A 23,588-nucleotide genomic window follows, 5' to 3' on the forward strand; every position below is an offset into this window, starting at 1 on the left:
AGGAGAGTTCTGGTGTGCCGGCGGGATTTGCTAATCATTCCTGTCTGTATTATGTCCCAGGACACGACAGATTAGGACGCGTCCGCTCAGACTGTCAGATATTTTTATTTCTTCATAATTAGCGCTTTTAGAGATTCTACTCGGGTTGGAAAACGTTCGTTCACATCATTTTTTTTAAGGATCCTGCACGGTGGCGGATCAAAGAAGGAACTCGTTACTGGGACGTTAACGAGCAAACGATGCTGATAAATACAGAGACGACGAGTGACGCGACTGTACAGAAACCGACAGCTTTTACATTTCAGAGAAATAAAACTGTGTTTATAAATGAAGCGGCGTAAACGAGGTGTGTGACCCTGTCTTCATCATCATCATCATCATCATCATCATGATGTATAAAAGCCAGTGATGGACGTGTAGAAATAAATAAAAACACAGTAGAGCTTCAGTTCAGTTCAGGTGGGGATGAGTTTGCCGCAGTAGTCACGTTAGCCGTTAGCGCTCGGTGGCGATCGGTAGCTAGCCGTAAAGTGCATTCACGTTAAACAAAACTAATCCAGGCACGAGGAGGAGGAGGACACATGCGATGCTCCCTTTCAAACGTCCAGGACAGGTCACCCGGTTCCTCCTGAACGTCCAGCAGAGAATCCTGGTCATAATAATGACCGCACGGTGAACACTGTGGTACATCCGAGCGCTGGCACATGCCGGCAGTAATGATGATGATTATTGTTATTATTATTATTGTTAGAATCAGTATCAGTAGTAGAAATGAAGCAGGACAGTAAATGGACTCTGAGTCTTTGCCGTCCTTCAGCTCTCAGTTTTATTTTTTGAAGGGCGTGAGGCGGCCGATGTTGTGCCAGAAGTGTCTGCGCTTGGGTTCGGCGAGCATGATGACCTGCGGAGACAGCGACGACGGCTTCTGGTGCAGGAGCAGCTCGTAGTAAGGGCGCGTCACCGCTACAGAGACACGGGGGAGAGAATTCGGGATGTTAGGACCAGATCATGATAGAAAGATACGCACATTCACAACACAGAGTTAACGGGAACAGTGGGTAGTGGCGGGTGATGCCCACGTCAGTCAGTCTATACTCCATCACTCAGGATCTCTTCTTAAACGTAAGTATTCAGACCCTTTATTTATTCCTGTGCAGCAGTTACAGCCTCACACAGCTGGATTTGTGCCGTTTATCCCATTTTTCACGGCTTTATCAGCTTGAATCATGAGCGCCTGGGAACGAGACCTTTCCAAATCAGCTGTATATTAAACAGTAATACAATAAACTTTCACAGTCTGTCTGTGTTTCATCAATGAAATTATTTTATATTGTAATTAATGTAAAGATACAAAACATACAGAGAAACTGTTTGAGCTAAAATGGTTAAATAAATAATAAAAATAAATTCTTGAAAATAAAACGATTGACGCTTTTGAAATTAAAAATAATTAAAATCTACATAATTTAAAGTGTAAATGTACTTGCAGTTTAGAATTTAATAGTCGTTTATAGTTTAATATTGATAATAATTTTTATATTACAAATAAAATTCATTTAGCAGCATGTAAACACGCGGTGTAGTAATTCCTTACCTGCCTGATTTTATTACCTTCATTTTAATTCTTTAGGTTTTGGGTTCACACATCATGTTTGTTTTTTAGCTCGAATCTGATATAAACTATTTTATCAATTTATACTGATATACACACACACACACACACACGTTCACATAGCAAACAGAATCAATAAAATATATTAGTATTAAGCAAACTGTAATTACACACAGCTTAATAAACACTCTGATTTATGATGCGTTCCTGTGAACTGATGTTTTCTGTATGTAAGAGTTCCAGAGTATTTATGTAAATATGAAGACAGATATAGACTGTATATCTCAGTGACACTGTAGTACTGTTAGTGTACTATAGTTAGAGTGTGGAAGACAGTTAATGTAGTTTAATAATAAATGTATATATTATATATAATTATGGTTATATATGGTATACAGGACGGTTAGTGGAGTTATAACCAACACTTGAACACTTGGCGCTCATTATAATTACCATGTTTTACAGGTCTCTACTCTGAGAGGAGACCCAGGAAATGGCTCTGCGCAGGACCCCGGGGGGCGCAATAACGTCTGAAAGTGGGGAGGCGTATTCAGCACTGGGGGATTGTGGGTAATGGAGGCACTTGGTGCTTTTGGAGCGCAGGAGTGGAGCTCTGAGAGTCAGTAGGTGCTGCAGGGCTGAACGTGTGATTGTAGGATGAAAGATAAAAGCACAAAGATCAAAGAAACAAGATTTACACTGGATCACATGAGGGCTGCGGTTACCTGGGAAACGACCGACTCTCATATTACAATCAACAACATCAAACCATCAACTCTCCATCTATATACCCATTCATCTCATTCATATCCACACAGGAGTTTCTGCAGCTGTTCTGTATCTGTGACTGAATGATCGTGCAGAAGAAAAATAAACTTTCCCACATTTTAATTCTCTCATAAATCTAATACAATTATGAATGAATTTGCATTAATGGGATGTTTACAGAGCTCCCTAAAGCCCTCGGCACTAATAGGTGCAGTGTACTAGCCAGATATACACGGGCACAGAGAAACGATCAGCTAAAAAACATGTTAAATGCTTTTATTTCTGGACAGTGACGTGACGTGTAGGTTAATAATCACCTTTAGGTTTTCCAGCTGGAGGATTTTTGGAGACGTTCTGCATGGCCTGTTTCTTCTGCACCTCAGTGATGGAAAATCCTAAAAAAACAGGAGAGATAAAATAAATCAGTATAAAAATACGACCTTCAACATCGTCTTCATCTGCTCTGATTCGTCCTGTTTATTTTGACTCAGATTTAACTCACAATATAGAGTCACTACCGAAAGTTTGAAGCCGCTAGAGACAATGTAAGAAGGTGAAATCTTCATAAAATACAAAATATAATAATAAAGATTTTCTGAGTGATTGTCGTTACTGGAAGCTGATCTGCACATCAGTAAAAGTCAGCAGGTTCGTTCCTACGTACAGAAGCTCCGATTTTATTTTAAATTTGAAATAAAAAATATTAAACACCAGTTTGGTTTGTTATCTAAGATTTTTTTAAGGCGTACAGAAACAGGTTCAGTTAAATCCCGTTCCGTCAGAGCTTTACGAAGACGTTTTTAAGAACGCAGAAGCATGAACGGTGGATTTAAAAAGCTCTGGAGAGTTTGTTATGAGTTGAGAGGCTGTTAATCAGATAAAGATGTTTTACTGGATGAGCTGCGGGTGACTGTAGTGTTTTAACAGAAGTTCTACATCAGGATCGGGATGAGGATGAGATGGGCTATACTGCTTCAGGAGATCAGCAAAATACACAAGAGCTAAAACAACCGGGATCAGATCACAGCACAATAATCTGAAGCTTGTACGAGCACCAGTTTGTCAGACTGCATCGAGTTTTCCTTTAATAAGCTGCTGTATTTGTCCCAGAATTAAATGTTGTGACCCTAACCGACCGAGATCAGACGTAGATCCCAGCAGTTATACTCCTGTTTATCAGTACGAACACTGTGCGGTGCTAATACGAATTCTAAACACGCCGATCGACACCCATCAGTATTTACTGACTCACCAGTTTCTCGGTCGTGTCGGACCTGCTGCCGCTCATCGCTGAAGGCTCGGAGCCAGCGCTGCTTCAGCTCGGGCTTTTTGGCGCTCAGTAGATGAACCTCGGCTCCGTCTGGTGAGATGAACTTCAGCCCGTTCTTCACCGTGACGTTCAGATCTTTGTCTTTTCCATCTTCCACGTCCAGAACTTCCATCTGGTCCATGTCCAGTCGTCCCTTATAGTACAGCATGTCTCTCCGTAACAGATCCTGGACATGAAGATAAGAAACATCATGAACATAAACACCAAGATTTACGCTTCAGTTCAGCTTCAGTATCGATGGATTCGGGTTCTGACCTTTTTGCAGAAGACCAGTTGATGATCGAAGAGGAAGAACATGCGCTGTTGACCTTTGCCCTGCGGCGTAGAGATCTTGGTTAGATCTCCTGAGAAGATCAGCTCTGAGCTCCTACTGAGAACGTCGTCGCCCTGCAGAGCAACCAAAACACGCCGGTTAAACCAGACACACCAGGACGGAGAACGTTCAGGTCGACACCAGAGATCATCATGGAGATCCGGTTCTTGGTGGCTACTGGCTAGACCCAGGCGTCATCAATCACCCCCTGGTGATGGTGCTAATGGAGTCAGTTTGACCATCACTGCCACGCCCGGTGCCATTCTTGAGATTGAGCTTGTAATGATGGTACATCCATGTAGCACCTCCGTCACCAGTCGTTCTCCAAGGATGTTAAACACACATTCTGAGATGTTACATCCCTGCTGTCTTGACCAGCTTTAGGAGCTTCTACTCTTCTGGAAAGGCTTTCTGCAAGGGTGGGAATTCTGTGGGAATTTGTACCCATGTTGTCCAAAGAGCAACAAGGTCAGGTACTAATGTTGCACTGATGTTCATTGGTGTCATGGTAAGTTCTTTAGTGGTGGGCCTTCATAATACTGGTCCCTCCAGAAAGGATCTTTTGAACTGATAAAATTGGTTGAATGATTGATGTTAAATGAAGTATAAACAGTGTAAAGTGGTATTCACTGGAATTAACTGGTATTAACTTGGTATTAACTGGTATAAGTGTTTTTTTTGTACCTCCCAGTCCTCTATGGAACTTTGCCACTGTGCGATTTTGTCGATGTTCTCCAGCCGTCGTTTCCTCTCGTTGATCAGCCTCGCCACGTTCTTCATCGCATTCAGAGCTGCTTCCACATCCTTATAATCTCTAAACATCAAACACACACCACAGACAGGTCACTAAACACACCACAGACAGGTCACTAAACACACCACAGACAGATAAACACAGACAGGTCACTAAACACACCACAGACAGGTCACTAAACACACCACAGACAGGTCACTAAACACACTACAGACAGGTCACTAAACACACCACAGACAGATAAACACAGACAGGTCACTAAACACACCACAGACAGATAAACACAGACAGGTCACTAAACACACCACAGACAGATAAACACAGACAGGTCACTAAACACACCACAGACAGATAGACAGACAGACAGAGTCTGATAAAGAAGCTGGTTGGTGTTGAGTGTGTTCGGTTCGGTGTTTCGGACCTGTGCTGAGGGTTGGTGTATTTGAGAAGCTCGGCGAGTTGGAGCGGGTACTTGCAGATCTTCTGGACGGGCGTGAGGAGGAAACCGTCCAGAGAGATGTCGATCATCTTCTGCAGCAGGCGACAGGCCTCGAAGAAAAACACGTACTTCTTCACCTTCATGAGTCTGGAGAGCTGGACGCAGGCGTTCGGGTGATTGTTACAATATTCCGAATAAATCTGGAATTCTGTTTGCTGAAACGGAAAAGAGACGAAAAGAGACGTTAATAAACACGCCCCCTAGTGTCCGTCCATCCGTCCGTCCATCCATCCGTCCACGTGTGTCCACGTCTGCCTGCATCTATCGTTTAAATCATACGGTTCATGTACACTGGATCCAGGAAGTTCTCAGACCCTTTGTAGACCACATTTGGCTGCAATTCCAGCTGCAGCTCTTCTTGGATTTGGGCTGTTTATTCCATTCTTCATGACATGTCACCTCAAACTTGGACTTCATGGTTTGGTGTAAATTGGGGGCCTTGGTGTTCCAAACTCTGTCCAATGTATTCAGATTGCAGCAGGTGGATTTGATTGAGTTCTCGTCATGTCTCAAGGATCATAAAAGCAAACAGGACGCACAGGTTTCAGTTTTTGATGTTTTCATGTCGTTATTCTGGATGATTAAGTGTTGATTGATGGTAAAACGGTGATTCCATCCATTAGGAATAAAACCCCTTAACATGATCCAGTGTGGAAGAACCTGAGGGGTGTGAATACTTTCTGAATCCAGTGTAAATCACCAGTCTGTACCCAGTTGTTTACTGGTTGTGTAGCTAATGTCTCAGTTTAAATGAAATAATAAAAGGCAGCGTGTAGAGAAGCGTATGGCGTACGTGTTCCAGGAAGCAGGATCCGATCTCGCTCAGGTGCGGCTGCTCTCGGTTGTGTTTCTTCTCCAGAGCTTTGAGGAACTTCTTCTGGAAGCGATAGAGCTCGTCGATGTTGCTGAAGATGGTTCGGAGCTGCTCCTCGTTAAACATGTCCACGCGTTTACGACACTGCTTGATGTAACCCTGAAAGAGACCACACCCCACATTTTAGAACAGGACCTGAGCTGAGCATTTAAACCCTCTTCACACCCGAGTCCTGAACCCTCCACTGGACTGAATCACTCCCGAGGTTACAGCACCAGTTCCAGTCTCAGCTCTGCTACCGGGCGGCTGGGCGCCCCCTAGTGCCTGCAGCAGACGGAAACGGCCCTTAGTCTGCTGGGTGGGAAAAGACGGGACTAAAAAGTGGGCTACAACTAAAGGGAACCGGCTGAGGAACCGGCTACGACTAAACTGGGAGAAAATGTAGACATAAAAGAGTAAAAGAAATCCAGAAGCCTGAAGCTGATTGGTGCGACTCTTTGTAAGTAAGTGAGGACAAAGATGCTCCTCCCACCCAATCATACGACCCCACCCAATCTCAGGCATCTGTGAGCATGTGAATAGACGAGAGCGCCACCTACAGTCACGTAGTAAAAGTGTCACTAACCTCACAGATGTCCTTCAGGTGTTTGATGTAATCCCTCTCGGTGCTCATGATTTCGTTGATCACGTTGGCCCTCATCTGCTCTTTACAGGGTAAACCGGGTCCCACCGAACCCTCCACACAAGCACCCGCGCTCTGCGGCGCCCCCTGGGTGGCATCGTCCTCCATCGGCTCGTCCTGATTCACACGCAGCTGGAAAATTACAAGAATAAAACAGTTCAATATAATCTAATATTATTATAACGTATAACGAGGTGCTGATCCTGATCCTCACTCCAGAACTGATCTGGGATCAGGGTTGGGATCAGGGTTGGGATCAGGGTTAGGATCAGGATCAGGGTTAGGATCAGGGTTGGGATCAGGATCAGGATTAGGGTTAGGATCAGGATCAGGGTTAGGATCAGGGTTAGGATCAGGATCAGGGTTAGGATCAGGGTTGGGATCGGGATCAGGATCAGGGTTAGGATCAGGATCAGGGTTAGGATCAGGATCAGGGTTAGGATCAGGATCAGGGTTGGGATCAGGATCAGGGTTAGGATCAGGGTCGGGATCAGGATCAGGATCGTTTACAGAATATAAACAGAACGATGTTGGTTCTCGTACCCGGACGAAGCTGGCGGGGAACCACCCCTCGCTCTCCTGCACTCGTCCCCACCACCACTCCTTGTTGGTGGCGTCCACCACCTCGATGACGTCTCCGGCCTTGAATACCAGCTCCTGGTCGTCCATGGTGACGTTATCCCACAGCGCCTCGGCACACACACTGCCATCGCTGATCAGCTACAGGGGAGGAACCAGAGCCGCGCAGGGTTAATGAACCGGATACGTCAAATAATAAAAGCAAAACAGATGAATGAGCCGGTGTTTTACCCCCTACAGTGCAAAATATAATCTAAAGATTCTCTGAATCTGGAACAGGAGGAAACCGGAGCTCCCGGAGGAAACCTACACAGACACGGGGAGAACATGCAAACTCCACGCAGAAAGGACCCGGACCGCTCCACCTGTGAATCAAACCCAGGACCTTCTTGCTGTGAGGCGTCAGTGCTACCCACCGAGCCGCCCCGAACAAAGAAAACCAGCATGTTTCAGTGACGGAGATCACCATGACCCCAAACCACAACCATAATGACACTGAACACCGGTGGGATGAATCGGAACATCGAGTACAAGCTAGGACTGAATGCCTGACCTCAGACACGCTCTCTACCAGAAGGGCACAAATTCCAACAGACACACTTCAAGACCTGGTGTTAGGTGGAGTATTTCTACATTAATGATGTCCGACCTGCTGGTGCTCAGGTGTCCACATACTTTCGGCCACGTGTAAATTAGGGACCAAAATACGGAATCATCACATATCAGAACGTTCACCCTCACATCACACACCGCAGTGACACACACACACACACCGAGCTTCACATCCACACCAACACACTGACCGGCATGGTTTATATTCAACACACACACACACACACAATCGTATTCACATCTCCACTGAATCAGACTCAGGAAATCACAGCACACACACACACACACACACGTCAGAACGAATCCTCACACATCATATATCAATACTGATCAATAAACATGATCAGATCACACACACACACACACACACACATTACCTGCAGTGTGCCGCCTGCATTGCGCACTCCCATCCACGGGCGAGCGAGGGAACAGCTCTCCCTCTCTTTCATCTCTCTCACTTTCTCTCATCCGGAAATCCCTCGTCCTCGCTCCCGCCCCTCCGCCCCCCCCACTTCCGTCCCTCCGTCCGTCCCTCGCTACACACGTCCTCTACACTTCCTCAACCATCACTTTTCCCCTACCAACCTTCATTGCTTCATTTGATCTCTTCCACACGTCTGTCCTTTTCCTCCTCACCTCCTTCCCTAGTTCTTTTTCCTCCTTTAATTTCGATTCCTCCTCTTTCTCAGGCTGCCTCGTCCTCCTTCACGTCCTCTCGCTTTACTTTCCTCTTCGTTCCTTTTCCACAACTTTTATCTCCCTTTCTCCTCCTTAAATGGTTCCTTTCCTCCCTCGATCCTCCTTCCTGCTCCTACTTCCATCCGTCTCTCGCTACACACTTCCTCAATCTTTCCCTTTACGATCTTCATTCCTTCATCTGATCTCTGCTCCTCCACACGTCCGGCTCCGTCTCTTCCTCCTTCTTCAAGCTTTTGAACTTTCCTTGACGTCGTTGTTCCTGTTTCTAACCCTTTTCCTTTCCCTGTGCTCCTCTTCTCCTCCTCACCTCCTTCCCTAGTTCTTTTTAGTTCTTTTTTCTCCTTTCCGATTCCTCCTCTCCTCCTTAACAGACCTCCTTTCTCCTCTTTCCGTCTTTCTCAGGCTGCCTCGTCTTCCTTCAGGTCCTCTCGCTTTACTTTCTTCTCCCTAAATGGTTCCTTTCCTCCTCCGCTCCTCCTTCCTGCTCCCACTCCTCCTTCAGTACCCATAAATCTGTTCCTCCTGGACTAAAACGCCAGCAGGAACATCAGCACCACGTTGATGACGATGAGGAGGATCATGATCGCGAACACCACCACTTTCTGAGTGTCCGGGCTCAGATTGCAGCGCAGGAAGAAGTCGCGGAGGCTCTGACGCCGAGCCATGATGATGTCACACGCGCTCGTCCCCGAGCAGACGGGTGGAGGAGGGGTGGAGGTGCGCCCCGACCCAAAAACACTCCAAAACACCAGAGCACGGCGAGCGAGGACCAGCGGCAGGGACGAGGGATGATGGTACTGTAAATGTTCCACGTGTTTCTCCGTCTCTTCCTCTCCTGTAGTTCACTGGTTCTGGTTCCTTCTCCTCCTCCTCCCCCCGTCCTCTCCCTCGCTCCCCTCCTCCACTGATCCGCTCTCACACTCGCCCCTCTAAATCCCCCCGATCAGCCGCTCACATCTGATCTGAGCTGGAACCAAGAAGAAGATGCTCCTCAGCAGCAGAACCTCATCCATCCATCATCCTCCATCATCCATCATCCTCCATCATCATCCTCCTCTCCTTTCTCCCCCGAACTGCTTCTGTTTCTATTCTTCCTGTTTTTTTCTCTCTTTTATCCTCTCCAGCCAATCAGACGACAGGGCTGTGAAGCGTATCCTAGTAACCGGAGTAATGGAGGTGGGTTTAAGCGGGATGCGGGGGTGCAGGAGGGGGGGGTAGGTTGGGGTGGAGCCCTCTCACACGTTCTCTGATAATCTAATCCCACCGAGCTGCAGTCAGATCTGATATCAGCGGGAGATCACGTGATCAGCACTGAGAGGGTTCAAATCCCACCTCGTCTCATCTGAGAGGCTCCTGGTAGCGGATGTTTTTATCCAAAGTCTAAGCAATTGAGGGTTAAGGGCCTCACTCAAGGGCCCAACAGTAGCAAACTGGCAGTGGTGGGGCTTGAACCAGCGACCTTCTGCTTACTAGTCCAGTACCTTACCCACTAGACTACACCTGCCCTGTTACCTGCACAACAGTTACTAACTGGTAATAAATATAAAGGAAAGGATCCTTCTGACTTTGCAGCAACAGTTTAGGGAAGGACCTTCCATGTTCCAGCATGAAGAAGAGCTCAGTTTAAAAACCAAGAAGCTCCAGCGTCCTGCACAGAGCCCCGACCTCAGCCCCACTCAACAGCTCTGGGACGAACCGGAACACCGACTGTGTCTTTCCTGACCAAACCATACACACGTTCTTTAGTGCTACTGAACAGGCACAAATTCCCACACACACACTCACTAAAAAGATTACACACACACACACACACACACCTTCTGTTTTTGACCTGACCTAAGCTCATGTGTGGGTGTCTGTATATGTTAGATCATATATAATGTGTATAAATGTAGAACTGATGTATCTGTGATGTTTTGATGATGATTTGTTCGTTACCTCGTTGATGGCGAGCTGTTCGCCACCTCCTAATCGATTAGCTGAGAGGTGGAAATCGTTGTACAGCTCGTCTTCACTCCCGCCGTCGTCCCCGAGTCCCGATTTATCCTGCCCATCAGCAATCACCAACGCTGAGGAGAGACAGCACTATTATCAGTATTATTGGGGACAGTGGGAGCATCGTTGGGCTGTCAGTCAAAACGTTCAAATCCTGGCTTAGCCATGCAGTCACTGTTGACGTGTATCTGAATATATAACAAATAAAAGTGCTCTAATGCTACTATTATTGTTATTATTATTAATAATTATTGTTATTATTATTATTGTTATTATTATTAATTATTACTATTATTATAATTGTTATTATTGTTATTATTATTGATTATTATTATTATTATTAAACTTGTTATTATTGTTATTATTATTATATTGTTATTGTATTATATGTTATTATTATTATTGTTATTATTGTTATTATTATTATAATTGTTATTATTGTTATTATTATTATATTATTATTGTTATTGTTATTACTGTTATTATTATTATTAATTATTATTATTATTATAATTGTTTTATTGTTATTATTAATTTTTTTTTATTATTATTAATATTATTATTATTATTGTTTTATTGTTGTTATTATTATTTTTATTATTATTTACACGTCTACACAATAATCAGTAAGAAACATTTTTTATGATGTCTGACACCCACACACACGACAGGAAGTAAAGTCTCTCTTTACAGGAAGTCCCCGGCGTGGACTCAAACTGAAACCCAGACGCGTCTCGGAGACATTTCTCACTGACGGCCAGATTTTCTGTCTCAGACGTACAAAAGGACGAAAAACTGAAAGCAGAAGCAGCAGCAGAACTTCCTGTTACACTGAGCGCAGTAAAACACCACACCACAAAACACCCCCAACTACCCTGTACCAAACTGTCCTGTCCTACACTGTTCCACAGTCCTACTCTGTCCTAAACTATCCTATCCTTCAGTGTCCTGTCCTACAATGTCCTGAACAAGAGTTGTGGCCCCTTGGTGGTCCCCACCACCCCCACCACCCCCAGGGCCAACTGGAGAATTTTGGAGGGATTTAGATTTAACGGTGGGTGGAAACGAGGACTCACTCACGACCAAACAAACTAATCACATCATGTGAATGAAGGGCTGTGTCCCAAATCACACATTACTGTAGTGAATAATACAGAGCATCCATCACCTCAGAGAACTGAAGCAAACGGTAAGTCTATTTCTGCACCGCTGAGGTTTGAGACGACTGGTGTTGAGTGACCTTCCCCAGACACCAGGTCTCATTATGAACATGGTGTCAGACTGAGGTCAGAGGTTAGAACATTCCACCCAGACGGTACTTCCCTAAACTCATTCTTTTACTTTTAAGTTCTGCTTCAGTTTTTTGAGGAACAGAAACTAAGACGAGAAGTAAAAACCCAAAAACCCAAACGTTCCCGACGGCGGTGCAGACCAGCGGTTTGTCTGTCACCATGACAACAAGCAGCACCAGTCAGTGGGGATGAAATCGGCCTCGTCTCAAACCGCCACCTCGCCTGGAGTCTCGTCACTTCGTTTACATCAATCACTGACGAACACGTGCTGACGGGCCGAGGTGTAAAAATCCTCAAGATAACGTCCAGTCGCTCGTCCTACAGAAAGCACACGGACCAGCTCCAACTACACCTTAATCCTGAACCCACCACTACTAACCCACCGTTATCCGCTCACCATGTTAAACCCAGCCTTACTAGCCCATCATTACCAACCCACCACTACTAACCAGCCCATTTACCTAACAATCTACCAATTTCATCCTGCCCTCACCTACCCACCTATACATAACCATCTGTATCAACCCACCACTACTTACATATCATTAATAATCCACCTTCACCTAACCACCCCTAGTAACTCACCTAACAACAAACTCTTGCCTTTAATGCCACCTATATCATCCTGTCTTTACCAACCCACCCCAACCAAACAACTAATTCCTTCAAACCCACCCCAACTTACACACTCTTACCTAACAACTCACCCCTACCAACCACCTCTTACCTAACAATCCACCCATTTCATCTCAACCTTACCTACCCACCCAAACCTTCACATCCTGACCCAAACAACCTCTACCTAACCACCCCTTAAAACACCCCCTTTAAATCCATGCTTACCAACCCACTGCTACTAACTACCTACCTAACAGACCACTACTTTAAATCCACCCTGACTTAACCAGCCCTACCTAACCTCCCCTAAAACTCCCCCCTCACTGTGTTAATTGCACATTATTAGTTGGCAGTGAGACATAAAAGCCATTAGTGATGCTGATGTGATGGAATAAACCGCCGTGACGTCCAGAACGACTCCACCAGCGCACCAGCACATTCATATAAATAATAAACCCCAAATACATAACAGCTCTAATAAACTTTATTTAATCTAAAATATTAATTACTTCATTTATTAGATTTAAACAGTGAGTTCAGAGCAGTGGAGGAAATCAGGATTCAGCAGGTCGTTGGTTTTATACCCCACAGCCTGCGGGTCATAAATTCACATTAACGTTCATCATCAGTCATCATTCATCATAAAACCATAACGAACTTAAATCCTCGTTAATAATTAATAAGAAAATAATGATCAGGACCCCAGAGAGTCTGAACGAGAGGATCAGAAACGATACAAACAATTCCAAACACAAAACACTAGAAACTGTGAGTATATACAACGTTTCCAACATTTATAACGTTTAGATTATATACTATATACGTTATTTTTTGTTTAAGTTCACAGGTGAGAATAACGTCTCTGTCAGGTTCTTTAGTGTTTTTATTTACCGCAGGTTCAAATCGGGCGTGTCTGAGGGAGGGACGGTCGGATGGCGTCTCTACTCACTCCCGCTGTGAGATGTGATCTCTGGGACTGTTCTGGACGACTGTGTGAGTGGGGGTGGGGGGGTGAGATAGAGCTTAACATGACTCTCCTTAAGCGATAATGATCTTTTAGGGAAATAGATGCAAATTCCCACAGTAACACTCCAAATCCATGTAAAATCATGTTATCAGCACAGAGATGAACAGAACAGATCCACACTGCTGACGTGCTGACGTGGTTTAGGAACAGGACGTCCAACCAGCTCGTGCTCTAGTGTCCACATACTTTTGGCTCTGGTGTATTTAAAGGTATTTTTATTATTTTTGTTATTTTTTCCTGCGGATTTGAGGTTCAGGGTCCGAATGTGAGAGGAAACAACAGAACTACAGAAACATCGACTGAACAATAAACAAAAGCTTCAGAGAGAAGAACGAAGCGACACGCAGGAACCCAGACCGGGTCAGTTCAGCTCCTCACATCAAGCCACCTCATCGTATTATTTATATTGTTTTACTACTTTATTATTTAATTACTTATTAACTTTATTTTTTTATTACTTTATTATTTAATTAATTTACAATTTTATTACTTTATTATTTAAATACTTATTAATTTATTATTTTATATCTGAATTACTTTACTACTTTATTACTTCATTACATTATTACTTATATTACTTTAGTTTTATATAATAAATTATTTTATTACTTTAGTATTTTATTATTTTTTTATTTAAATTTTTACTTTTATGCTGCTCATTATTTTTTTGTTTAAAATTAAATATTTTTAATTAATATTTAACTTTTCATGTTTCCTTAAATTAAATAATCATTTAAGGAAACATGAAAAGTGAATAAAAGCAAAAACAATAAAGAAAACTCTGGATTGAATAAAATAATAAATAAATTATTTATAATTATATAATATAATTCTATATATATTAATTATATAAATAATAAATTATAGGAACATTTACACTAAATAATCAAATTTATTTTGGTCCTGTATTAAAACAGCAGCCGCTCTTCTGAGAAGCTTCCCACGAGACTTTGAACAGTGTCTGTGTGTGGGAATTTGTGCCCATTTGATGCTGGTCAAGAATATCCTCAAAATTCTGAGCTCACTTTATAAGCTGGAACAGGAAAGGACCTTCCCTAAACTGTTGCTGGAAGTTGGAAGCATGTTATTTCTGTTATATGATTCATTTATTACAGCTGTTAGTGATTGTTGTGGCTGAAACACGTCCTGATTTTTATTGATGTTTTTAATCTTCAGCTGATTTAAATCTGAGATCTGAAGAACAGAACAAAACTGTTAGTGATTGTAAATGTTCCACCTGAAAATGTTCAGACTCTCCCACCTGTACACACACCTGCATCACACACACATATACACACACACACACACACACACACACACACACACCCCTGAGCGTCTGTACCAGTGGATCATGAGGATGAGAAACATCACTGCGTTTGGGATGAATCGGAACCCTGCGGTTTGTACTACAGCAGGCTGGAGAGATGAAAGCGCTCTTACCGTTGGTGGAGTGCAGACTTTCCAAGCTCCAGTAATGAGACATGTCCCCTGCTATCACTTTCCCCCCCCTAACGAGTCCCAAATCTCCTGATGCACCCACATTCGGCCCCCCCACACACAGACACACACCCAGGCACTGCGGAGGGTGGATTTTCCAGAAGGTTGTGTCTCCAAAAACGTGTGTGTTTGAGGATTAGAAGCTTCAGCGGTGCAAGTCAAACGTCGGAAACGTTCACGATGCGTCCATCCTTCCTTCTCTCACCCACACACACACTCACACACACACACACACACACACACACACACACACACACAGCCTCTCCCTCTAGCTCATACACTCAGCATCAGCGGGGCTCCACTGAGGGGAATCTGACACACAACCTCCACACAAGATCCACCACAGCTACACGTTATAAAACCTTAATAACTGATTATAGAAATGAAAGAGAATTAATAACACAATAGAATTAAAATAAAATACAAACACACGCCATTCTGCAGCGCTTACATCCTGGCCATGATAAAGACCCGATTTGTGTGCTGCTCATGATCCACCCATACTGAGCCCCGTGGATGCTGTTGGTAGGACTGTTGATGGAATTTAACCCAGCGCCTCTCCAACATCCAAAACCAGTTCATTAAAACACAGTTACACTCAGAGGAGCTGAAGGTAAAAGAGGAAGAGGACGTCCAGCAGAAGAACAATGAACGAGCTATTAACAAGCCTAAACATCCAAAGATTCAAGACCTTTCATTGCACAGGTGTTGCATAGTAGTTGTGCTATGGCGTCTCAGTACAAAGTGTTTGATGTGGCTTCTTGTCGTATGCATCCTGAGCTGGTAGCTAGAGTGTTGCTAGCCGGTGGTGTCCAAGGTGGTTGCTAGGGTGTTACCAAGTGGTTGCTAGAGAATTGCTAAGTGTTCCTTGTGGTATCTGGTGGTTGCTAGTGTGTTGTTATGAATTTGGTTAGTAGGAGGTTGCTAGGTTGTTACCAAGTGTTTGCTATGGCATACCAGGTGGTTGCCAGATAATTGCTAAATGTTTTTGTTGTGGTTGCTAGTGTGTTGTCATAGTTTGGTTAGCAGGAGGTTGCCAGGTTGTTGCTACGCTGTAACCAATACAACAAGTCTGCGCGACAAGTTAGCAAACAAAAAAAAACAGCAGAAAAAAACGTTGCTCAGTAAAAATTCACATTACGTCAAAAGTAAATAAAGATTAAAACAGTATAAAGATGAAAGCATGATTAAAACCATCACTCGGGGTGCAGAGATACAGAGATGTATAAATATGATGTACTCACTGAACGCGGCGCTCGGACGGCATGTTTCCTCCGACGCCTGGATCAGACACGACTCTGCGGAGAGCAGCATGAGTTAAACGCTTTATCAGGTGAATGAACGTGAATCATACAGAACAGTAAAACACACCACGGGACCGAGACGGAGGTTTAAAATCATTCTGTAACTGTATTTCACTGTAAATGTGTGTGTGAGTGAACAGATCATTATGCTGCATTCACTAAAGGTCAGTGTGTGGGTTCAGTGTGTTACAGAGAACAGAGCGCCTCTGTCTGTTACCTCAGAGCGCTCGCTATGAAATAATATATTCACTAATCAAACATGCCATGTCATTACACACACACACACACACACACACACACACACACACACGCTCAGAGCAACAACGACAATCATTCTTTTATTTTCTGGACCTATTAATGCCTGCCAACTATTTGTTTTATTATTTTAATATTTATTTCACTGCGTCTCCATCAGCTGCTGTTAAACACAAACGTGTATAAACTGACCTGAGAAGGAGACCCGGCGAGGCCAGTCCAGACAGTCCAGACCGGTCGGCGTGCTCCGAGAGAAGACGTGGTCTTTCAGAGACGTGGTGGAGAACTGCTGCTGAGACGTGAAGGACAATCTCACCCGATCCTGAGGAGAACATGATCAATATAAAACTCAGGGTTCCACAGAGACGTGCTTTATATCTTCTCATCTATAAAAGCTTCCGTTCAGAACATGAGAAACCAAACAGAAATAATAAAAGATCCCAAACAGCGGCCGTGAGCAGGTCAGGAGAGACGTGGACAGAGGAGGACGAGGAGGAACTAAACCTTCTTACTCAGTTTCACCCGGCAAAACGACACCCAACTAAAGATCTGATTCACTGGGAGGTCAATAAAAATCTGGACAGACAGAGACAGAGACAGAGACAGGACTGATGGCAAGACAGATGCGACAGTAAGATGGGGGACAGACGGTAAGGCAGCCAGATGGCAAGACAGACAGAGAGACAGATAGGCAAGACAAATAGTGAGACAGACAGAAAGACAAGAACACAGAAAAAGAGATAGACAAACAGATGAGAGAGAGAGCCAGAGAGCCAAAGAAACAGATATGAGAAGACATAGAGACAAATGGAGAGACAGATGGATGGAAAAACATATGGTGAGACAGACGGACAGTCTCTCTGTTTTTTGCATGTATCAGACAGGCTGCAGTCTGAGGTTGGATCCTTAAGTTGAACAGAATGAGATTTGGGACGCAGCCGCTGGAGTGAGTTGTTACTGAAGCTGTAGAGGAACTGTGGTGGAATTACAGCTGGACCGTCGTTCTCCTTCTGCACCTACACTCACTGTACGAGAGGATTAACACGCCCACAACCAGCCGAGGAACGTCCGGTCAGGAACCACCTCTGATCGTGTGTTAGTAACTCAACACCTTCAAGATCTTTTGGGAGACACATGAAGAACAAAGTCTGAAGCTGCTTCACCATGTTTGGTTCTGATCTCAGATCATCATCAGGTACTGCAGGTATGGAAATGTAAAGGTGTGTTAGTCAGAAGAATGAAGGCATGACTTGATATGAAGACCTGATCTGATCCAAAGCCACTAGGAGCAAAGCAAGAGTGCAGCAGAATCTCAGAAAGAAGAGGAACCTCAAGCAGAAGAGGAGAAACACCAAGCTTTCTGAGCTCCAGCCGAGTTTTCCTTGATGTCGAGTTCCTTACTTGCTGACGTTCCTCAGAATCTGAAGCGCTGGGCTGACTGAAGCTCCTCAGAAGGTTCGACTTCATCCTCTGGACCTGGTGACTCTGCTGGACCTTGGCCGTCTCTGTGAGAACCTCCTCTGAGCAGGACAGCCTCCGCGTTTTGGTTTTTCCTTCTTCATCGTTTCTCTCCCGGACCGAGTCGCCCACCGTTTCTAAGATCTCCTGCAGAGGCGTGGTCCAGCTACAGAGATCTGAGACGGGTCGGGGTCTGGACACGCGCCGGTCTCTTCTTCTGACGCGGACGCAGGCCGTGGACGGGGTGGAAGCTCTGGTGCCATCGTGTGAGAACTTTTATGGGAGGGAAGGTGCATCAGCGGATCACGATACAGGAAATACACGTAAAAAAAACACGACAGAAATCTAATAAACCTGGAGGTGCGGGGCGCCGATCTGAACTATAGGTGGCGCCGTTACTAAAATAATCAGATCAGTGGAACTGGGAGTTTAGAAAATGGAATTAAAGCAGAAGTCAGAAATGTAGCCTGATGGAACGTTGATGAAATATTCTAGCAATCCAACTTACGCCAACTACAAACCAAACTGCCAAAGGAAACGGCGGATAATCCAACTTTCAAATACAAGGTTACCCAACATGCAACTGCAAGGATCTTTGATGTTTCAGTACCTTCTACAGTGCATAATATTATCAAAAGATTCAAACAATCCTAAGAAACCACTGAGTGAAGCTTAAGGCCAAAAACTACCAATGACGGGGGGTTGTAGTGGAGTCCATGGTGGAGGTAAGTTCATTAGTACAATCTGAACAATCTACACTTTTAGGACCAAAACGTTTTGCAGTTTAGATCGCAGCCCAAAACATCTGAGTCATTGAGAGGTGCACTCGTCAGTGCTGGTCCCAAGCCCAGATACAACAAAGAGTCTTGACCAGAATCCCTTCTGAGTGCTGGTTAACCTTTACCGGTACGTTCCTAAACACGGGGGCCGTTACGTCTACGTAAGCCTACAAACGTTACCTCAGACTCACCTCAGACTCGTTCCCCGAGTTGCTGCTGGCCAGGCTGGTCTGGGACTGAAGATCCGGGTTGCCGTCTTGGAACAGATACTCAGAATCGAAGGACTGAGCGAACGTGAACTGTCCTGCTCTTGGTCTGAAGGATTGTCTCCATGGCTGGTGGTCCGACAGACCTTCAGCACTCTGATCCTGACCGAGTGAACAGAGAGAGGAAGCAGCAAGCTTTGAGGGGTAACGGAAGCTGCCACGGTGGCTCCAAAGCGGGTGACCTTGAGGTTTGGGAGTCATCGGCTTCACCGGTGTGTCAAGACCTTCAAAAGTACTGAGAGATCTTCTCCAGGATGAAGGTTCCTGACCGGCGAGATCAAAATCACTTGAGTGAACGGAGGACTGGTGGACGTTTCCACATCTCGGTTCATCTGAGTCCATGGCAGGTTTAAACTCTGGCGAGTCTTGGGGCGACGGTGTTTTGCTAACTGAACCAGACAGCGATGAGAAGCTCGGGAATCCTTGCTCATCCAGTCCATCCTGAGCTAAGCAGACCTCAAAGTCAGTCTGGACTTGAGTAGGTATGGCAGGATCTGGTCCAGGAAGTGAAAGAGCTCGTTTAAGCATCTCAGCCTCTTTGGACATCTTTCTCTTCCTCCAGGACTGCCTGGTCTTGGTGTGAACATGAACGGTGTTGGGTTCCTGTGGCTGGTTCTCTTTGGACCGGTTCTCAAACAAGTTTGACAGTGACCTCTGAGCCATGGTGAACTTCATCCACAAGTTCTCGTTGCTTTTGCCTCTCTTTGTGGCGTCTGTTCTATATGGGGACTCAAAATGTACTTGGTTGTCAGGTTGTTGTGCATCACTGGTGTTCCACAAGGGTTTGGATTGTCCAGATGAGGTGAGGTTCTCAAATACTTTATCAGACGAGGGATCTTCACAGTTTGTTAGCTGGTCGGTACTCCGGGACATCTGATTATGTGTGTTGTAAATCACTTCCTCCTTCTTCTCCTCTTCATCCTCAGGAAAAGCTTTGGCATCAGATTCAGCCTTGCTGCCAGTCTTACCCTCTCGTTTGCTCCTGCGTAATGAAGGCATCCTTGAGAACACCGAGAACCTTGAGCTTTTTCCTGCAGACATGCTCCTGGTGTCCTTGTCCTTCATTACCCCGTCAGTGCTGAATGTGTTTTCTCTCAGGCTAGGATTGAGATCTTCTGCTTCTTCACTGTTTGTGCTGATTAAATCCAAATCTGACGATGCAGAACTGGGAACACTGTCGACGTTCTCACTCCCGTTTGTGAGCCAAGTGGTAATGGTCAAAGATTCTGGTCTATCTGCAATGATCCTAACCTCTCTGACTGATGCATTTTCATCCAGAGCTTGAGGAGATCCTGGAATGTAACTGTTATGAGGCAGGTTGGAACTGTTACTGAGGAATCCCTCAACCGTGTCCTCAAAGTCTAAAGATGTGGGATCCTTTTCAGAATCTCTACAGGTTTCCTCCTCAAGGTTCTCGTGATATTTAGGTTGAGTTTTTAAAACACAGAGCATCTCTGCAGCGACTTCGTTCATGGTGCTCATGTCCCCTAGATTCTCAACAATGACGTCAAAGATCTCTGTTTCAGATGGACCTTCATGGTGCCTACAGTCCTCTATGTTACCTAGACTAACAGTGACCCCTTTGTTCTCTGGTTCAGAAAGCTCCATGAGGCTGGAAGTGTTGGTTAGTACATTTGTCATGATGTTCAAAGAACCAGAATTATCGCTCGGGCTCTCTGAGGACGGTCGCTTCCCATCATGGTGTTCCAGCTCTTCTGGTAAACTAAATGACGTGCTAGATGATTCAAAAGCACAATGCTTCAGGTTATTGTTTGGATCTGAATCGTGGCCAGAATCATGCAGTGATGTTCTAGAACCTTGTGTGCTTTTATCCGAGGAGGCCGACGAGGAACCAACTACGGAAGCGTCAAATGGACCTGAACGTGTTTCCCAAGTGTCTACAGAAATATCAGAGGTAGCACTTTGTGATTCTTTTTCAGGAAGCATCAGAGGAGACACAACGTACCCTGAGCTTCCAGAATAAATGAGCTTCTGCTCCTCCTGTGGTTTGACTCCATAAGTATTGGGACACTGAACAGGTTCCCTTAAATCGGTGGTGATCAGACGGTCACAATGTTCAGTATTTGTATATTTATTATGAACCTGCACTTCTATGACTTTGTCTTGTAGACCTGTAGGATGTTCATCAGAAAAGATGATCTTGTCTACCATCTCACAATTTACTGATGGTTCCACAAGCTTCTCACTACCTGTTGATGCCTCTACAAACACTAAAGCATCTAGAAAAGGTTCTTCCTGTGGTTCCAAAGGTGCCTCACTATCTACTAATGGCTCTCCAATTATTTCGCCATCGTTCGATGGTTTTACAGACACCTCACTATCTACTGGTGGCTCCACAGTCTGACCGTCCACTGGTGGCATCACAAACATCTCACTATCTACCAATGCTGCCTCTATAAGCATGTGATCTGCTGATGGGTTGACAGATAATTCACTATCTGGTGATGCCTCTCTGAATAATGGCTCCAAAAATATCTCACCGTCAACTGATGGCTCCACCAACTGATAATCTGCTGATGGCTTCACAACTGGACCTTCTACATGTATGTTACTGTGAACTGGTGGGTCCTTAAACACTATACTATCTGCTGATGGCTCCACATACACGCAACATTCTACTGGTGGATCCACGAGTACCTTATCATCCACCGGTGGCTCCTCAAATATTTGATTGTCTACAGATGGCTCCATTAACATGATATCTTCTACTGATGCTTCAGCAAGTACTCCACTATTCTCTGATGGTTTCATGACCGTCCTACCATCCACTAACAGCTCCACAAGTTCTTTACTGTTACCTGATGGGCTTTCAAAAACTGCTCTGTCTGCTAATGGTTCCACAGATGTACTACTTCTTTCTGATATCTCCACAACAACCTCACCATCTACTGGTTGCTCCATAAGCATCTTCCAATCTTCTAACACCACCTCAAATATTTTACTATTTACAGACGGCTCATCAAACATCTCCTGACGTCTCTCTACTGATGGCTTTACAGACATGCTTTCATCTACAGGCGTTTCAACTGGTGACTCCACCATCACATCATCGACCACCGTCTCTACAGTTCTCACTGACACTTCATCATCTACAAACATCTGACCATCCATCAATGGTTCTTCAAGCATTTTACTCTCTATTGAGCTATCCATGAACATTTCACTGCTGACTGATGGATCCACTGACATCTTAGTATCTTCTGATGGCTCCTCACATTCATAATTACATACTAGCGAAGACTCCAGACCCATTTTATCATTCTGCTCCAGAGTTTCCACCATATTTGTGCTTGGTGGTTCCCCAGATATATTAACATCTAACAGTGGTTTCACAGACGTCTCATCACCTACTGATGGTTCCACAGACCTCATAACATCTACCACTGGTTCTATAGACATCATAACATCTACTGATGGCTCCACAGATATATTAACAGCATCCAGTGGTTCCACAAACTGTTTAACATCTAATAGTGGTTTTACAGATGTCTCATCATCTACTGATGGTTCCACAGACACCATAACATCTACCGCTGGTTCCACAAGCTTTACACCATCTACTAGTGGTTTTGTATACGCCTCATCATCTACTGATGGTTCCACAGATATATTAACATCACCCGGTGGTTCCACAAACTTTACACTATCTACTAGTGGTTTCACAGATGTCTCATCATCTACTGACGGTCTTACAAGCATCTCATCATCCACTACAGTAGAAGCTGTTAACTGTTGTGAATCAAACAATCTAGTCTGAGAAATAAAACTAACTCCAGCTTCCTTTGGAGGTGAAAAACCTGAATCATCTAAACCCAGTGCACTGGAGTTGTCTGAGGGTTGGATTAATGGTTGTTCTACAGCTGAGTTCCTCTGCAGACCACCAACAACCACATACTGGCTGCTCTCATGATCTATGCTAGGAACATCTAACTCAGAAGTGCTGCTGAACTGAACGTCTGATACGTTAACCTGAGAGACGGATGGATGAGCAGCTTCCTCTGGAGGTAAAGGAACCACAACTTCATTACACCCTGAATCATCTAGAGTCCATACCAGTTGTTCCACCAGTTGATCCTCAGGCATGTCTATCTGCAGATCATCGACTGCATGTTGGCTTTCTGAACCTGAAGAATCTAGTTTTGTGTCTGGCTGGAGCTCTGGCTCACTTCTGTCCTCGACAATTCTAGAATCTATCAAGTCTTCTGATGTTGTGTCAGATCTTGTAGTCTGAGAAATGGATGGAAGTGTGGCTTCCTCAGGAGATAAACAACCTACTGCTTCTTCTAACATCTCAGCACTAGAACTGCCGGTCAGTGGTACCATGACCTGCCCGTCATCCATGTTCATCTGAAGACTATCAGGAACTGTCTGGTGGAATTGTGGAGGAGAAGAGTCCAGCGTTTTATGTCCAGGA

The 23,588-nt window shown here is 44.5% G+C and overlaps 2 protein-coding genes across 8 annotated transcripts in view; both read right to left on the reverse strand.

Annotated features, from left to right (window-relative positions):
- Positions 1-89: 89 nt before the first annotated feature.
- arhgef4 (Rho guanine nucleotide exchange factor (GEF) 4) lies at positions 90-21,723 on the reverse strand. 7 transcript variants are annotated; one of them, XM_062987305.1, is made up of 15 exons: positions 19,079-21,723; positions 18,052-18,381; positions 16,843-16,972; positions 16,336-16,389; positions 10,601-10,731; positions 7,316-7,492; positions 6,716-6,904; positions 6,070-6,249; positions 5,199-5,431; positions 4,708-4,837; positions 3,966-4,097; positions 3,633-3,876; positions 2,698-2,775; positions 2,066-2,250; positions 878-963 (listed from the first exon to the last, which is right to left on the reverse strand). In XM_062987305.1, the coding sequence occupies exons 1-14, from the start codon at positions 21,575-21,577 to the stop codon at positions 2,072-2,074; spliced, it is 4,686 nt and encodes a 1,561-aa protein (XP_062843375.1). In that variant the 5' UTR covers positions 21,578-21,723; the 3' UTR covers positions 878-963; positions 2,066-2,071. The 7 variants fall into 7 exon arrangements, with proteins under 7 accessions (XP_062843376.1, XP_062843379.1, XP_062843375.1 ...); XM_062987306.1 differs by lacking the exon at positions 2,066-2,250 and having other exon boundaries at positions 90-963; positions 19,079-21,289; XM_062987307.1 differs by lacking the exon at positions 18,052-18,381 and having other exon boundaries at positions 19,079-21,721.
- Positions 21,724-23,100: 1,377 nt separating this feature from the next.
- LOC134302264 (uncharacterized) overlaps positions 23,101-23,588 on the reverse strand; it is a 15,774-nt gene continuing 15,286 nt past the window's right edge. Inside the window, exons 3-4 of the mRNA XM_062987299.1 lie at positions 23,495-23,588; positions 23,101-23,172 (exon numbers count right to left, since the gene is read on the reverse strand). The exon at positions 23,495-23,588 is cut by the window's right edge and continues 1,631 nt beyond it. Of these exons, the coding sequence (XP_062843369.1) occupies positions 23,101-23,172; positions 23,495-23,588 (166 nt within the window). The remainder of the gene's footprint in view (positions 23,173-23,494) is intronic.

Source organism: Trichomycterus rosablanca, chromosome 25 (genome assembly GCF_030014385.1).
Source record: "Trichomycterus rosablanca isolate fTriRos1 chromosome 25, fTriRos1.hap1, whole genome shotgun sequence".
In the NCBI taxonomy this organism is placed as follows: Eukaryota; Metazoa; Chordata; class Actinopteri; order Siluriformes; family Trichomycteridae; genus Trichomycterus; species Trichomycterus rosablanca.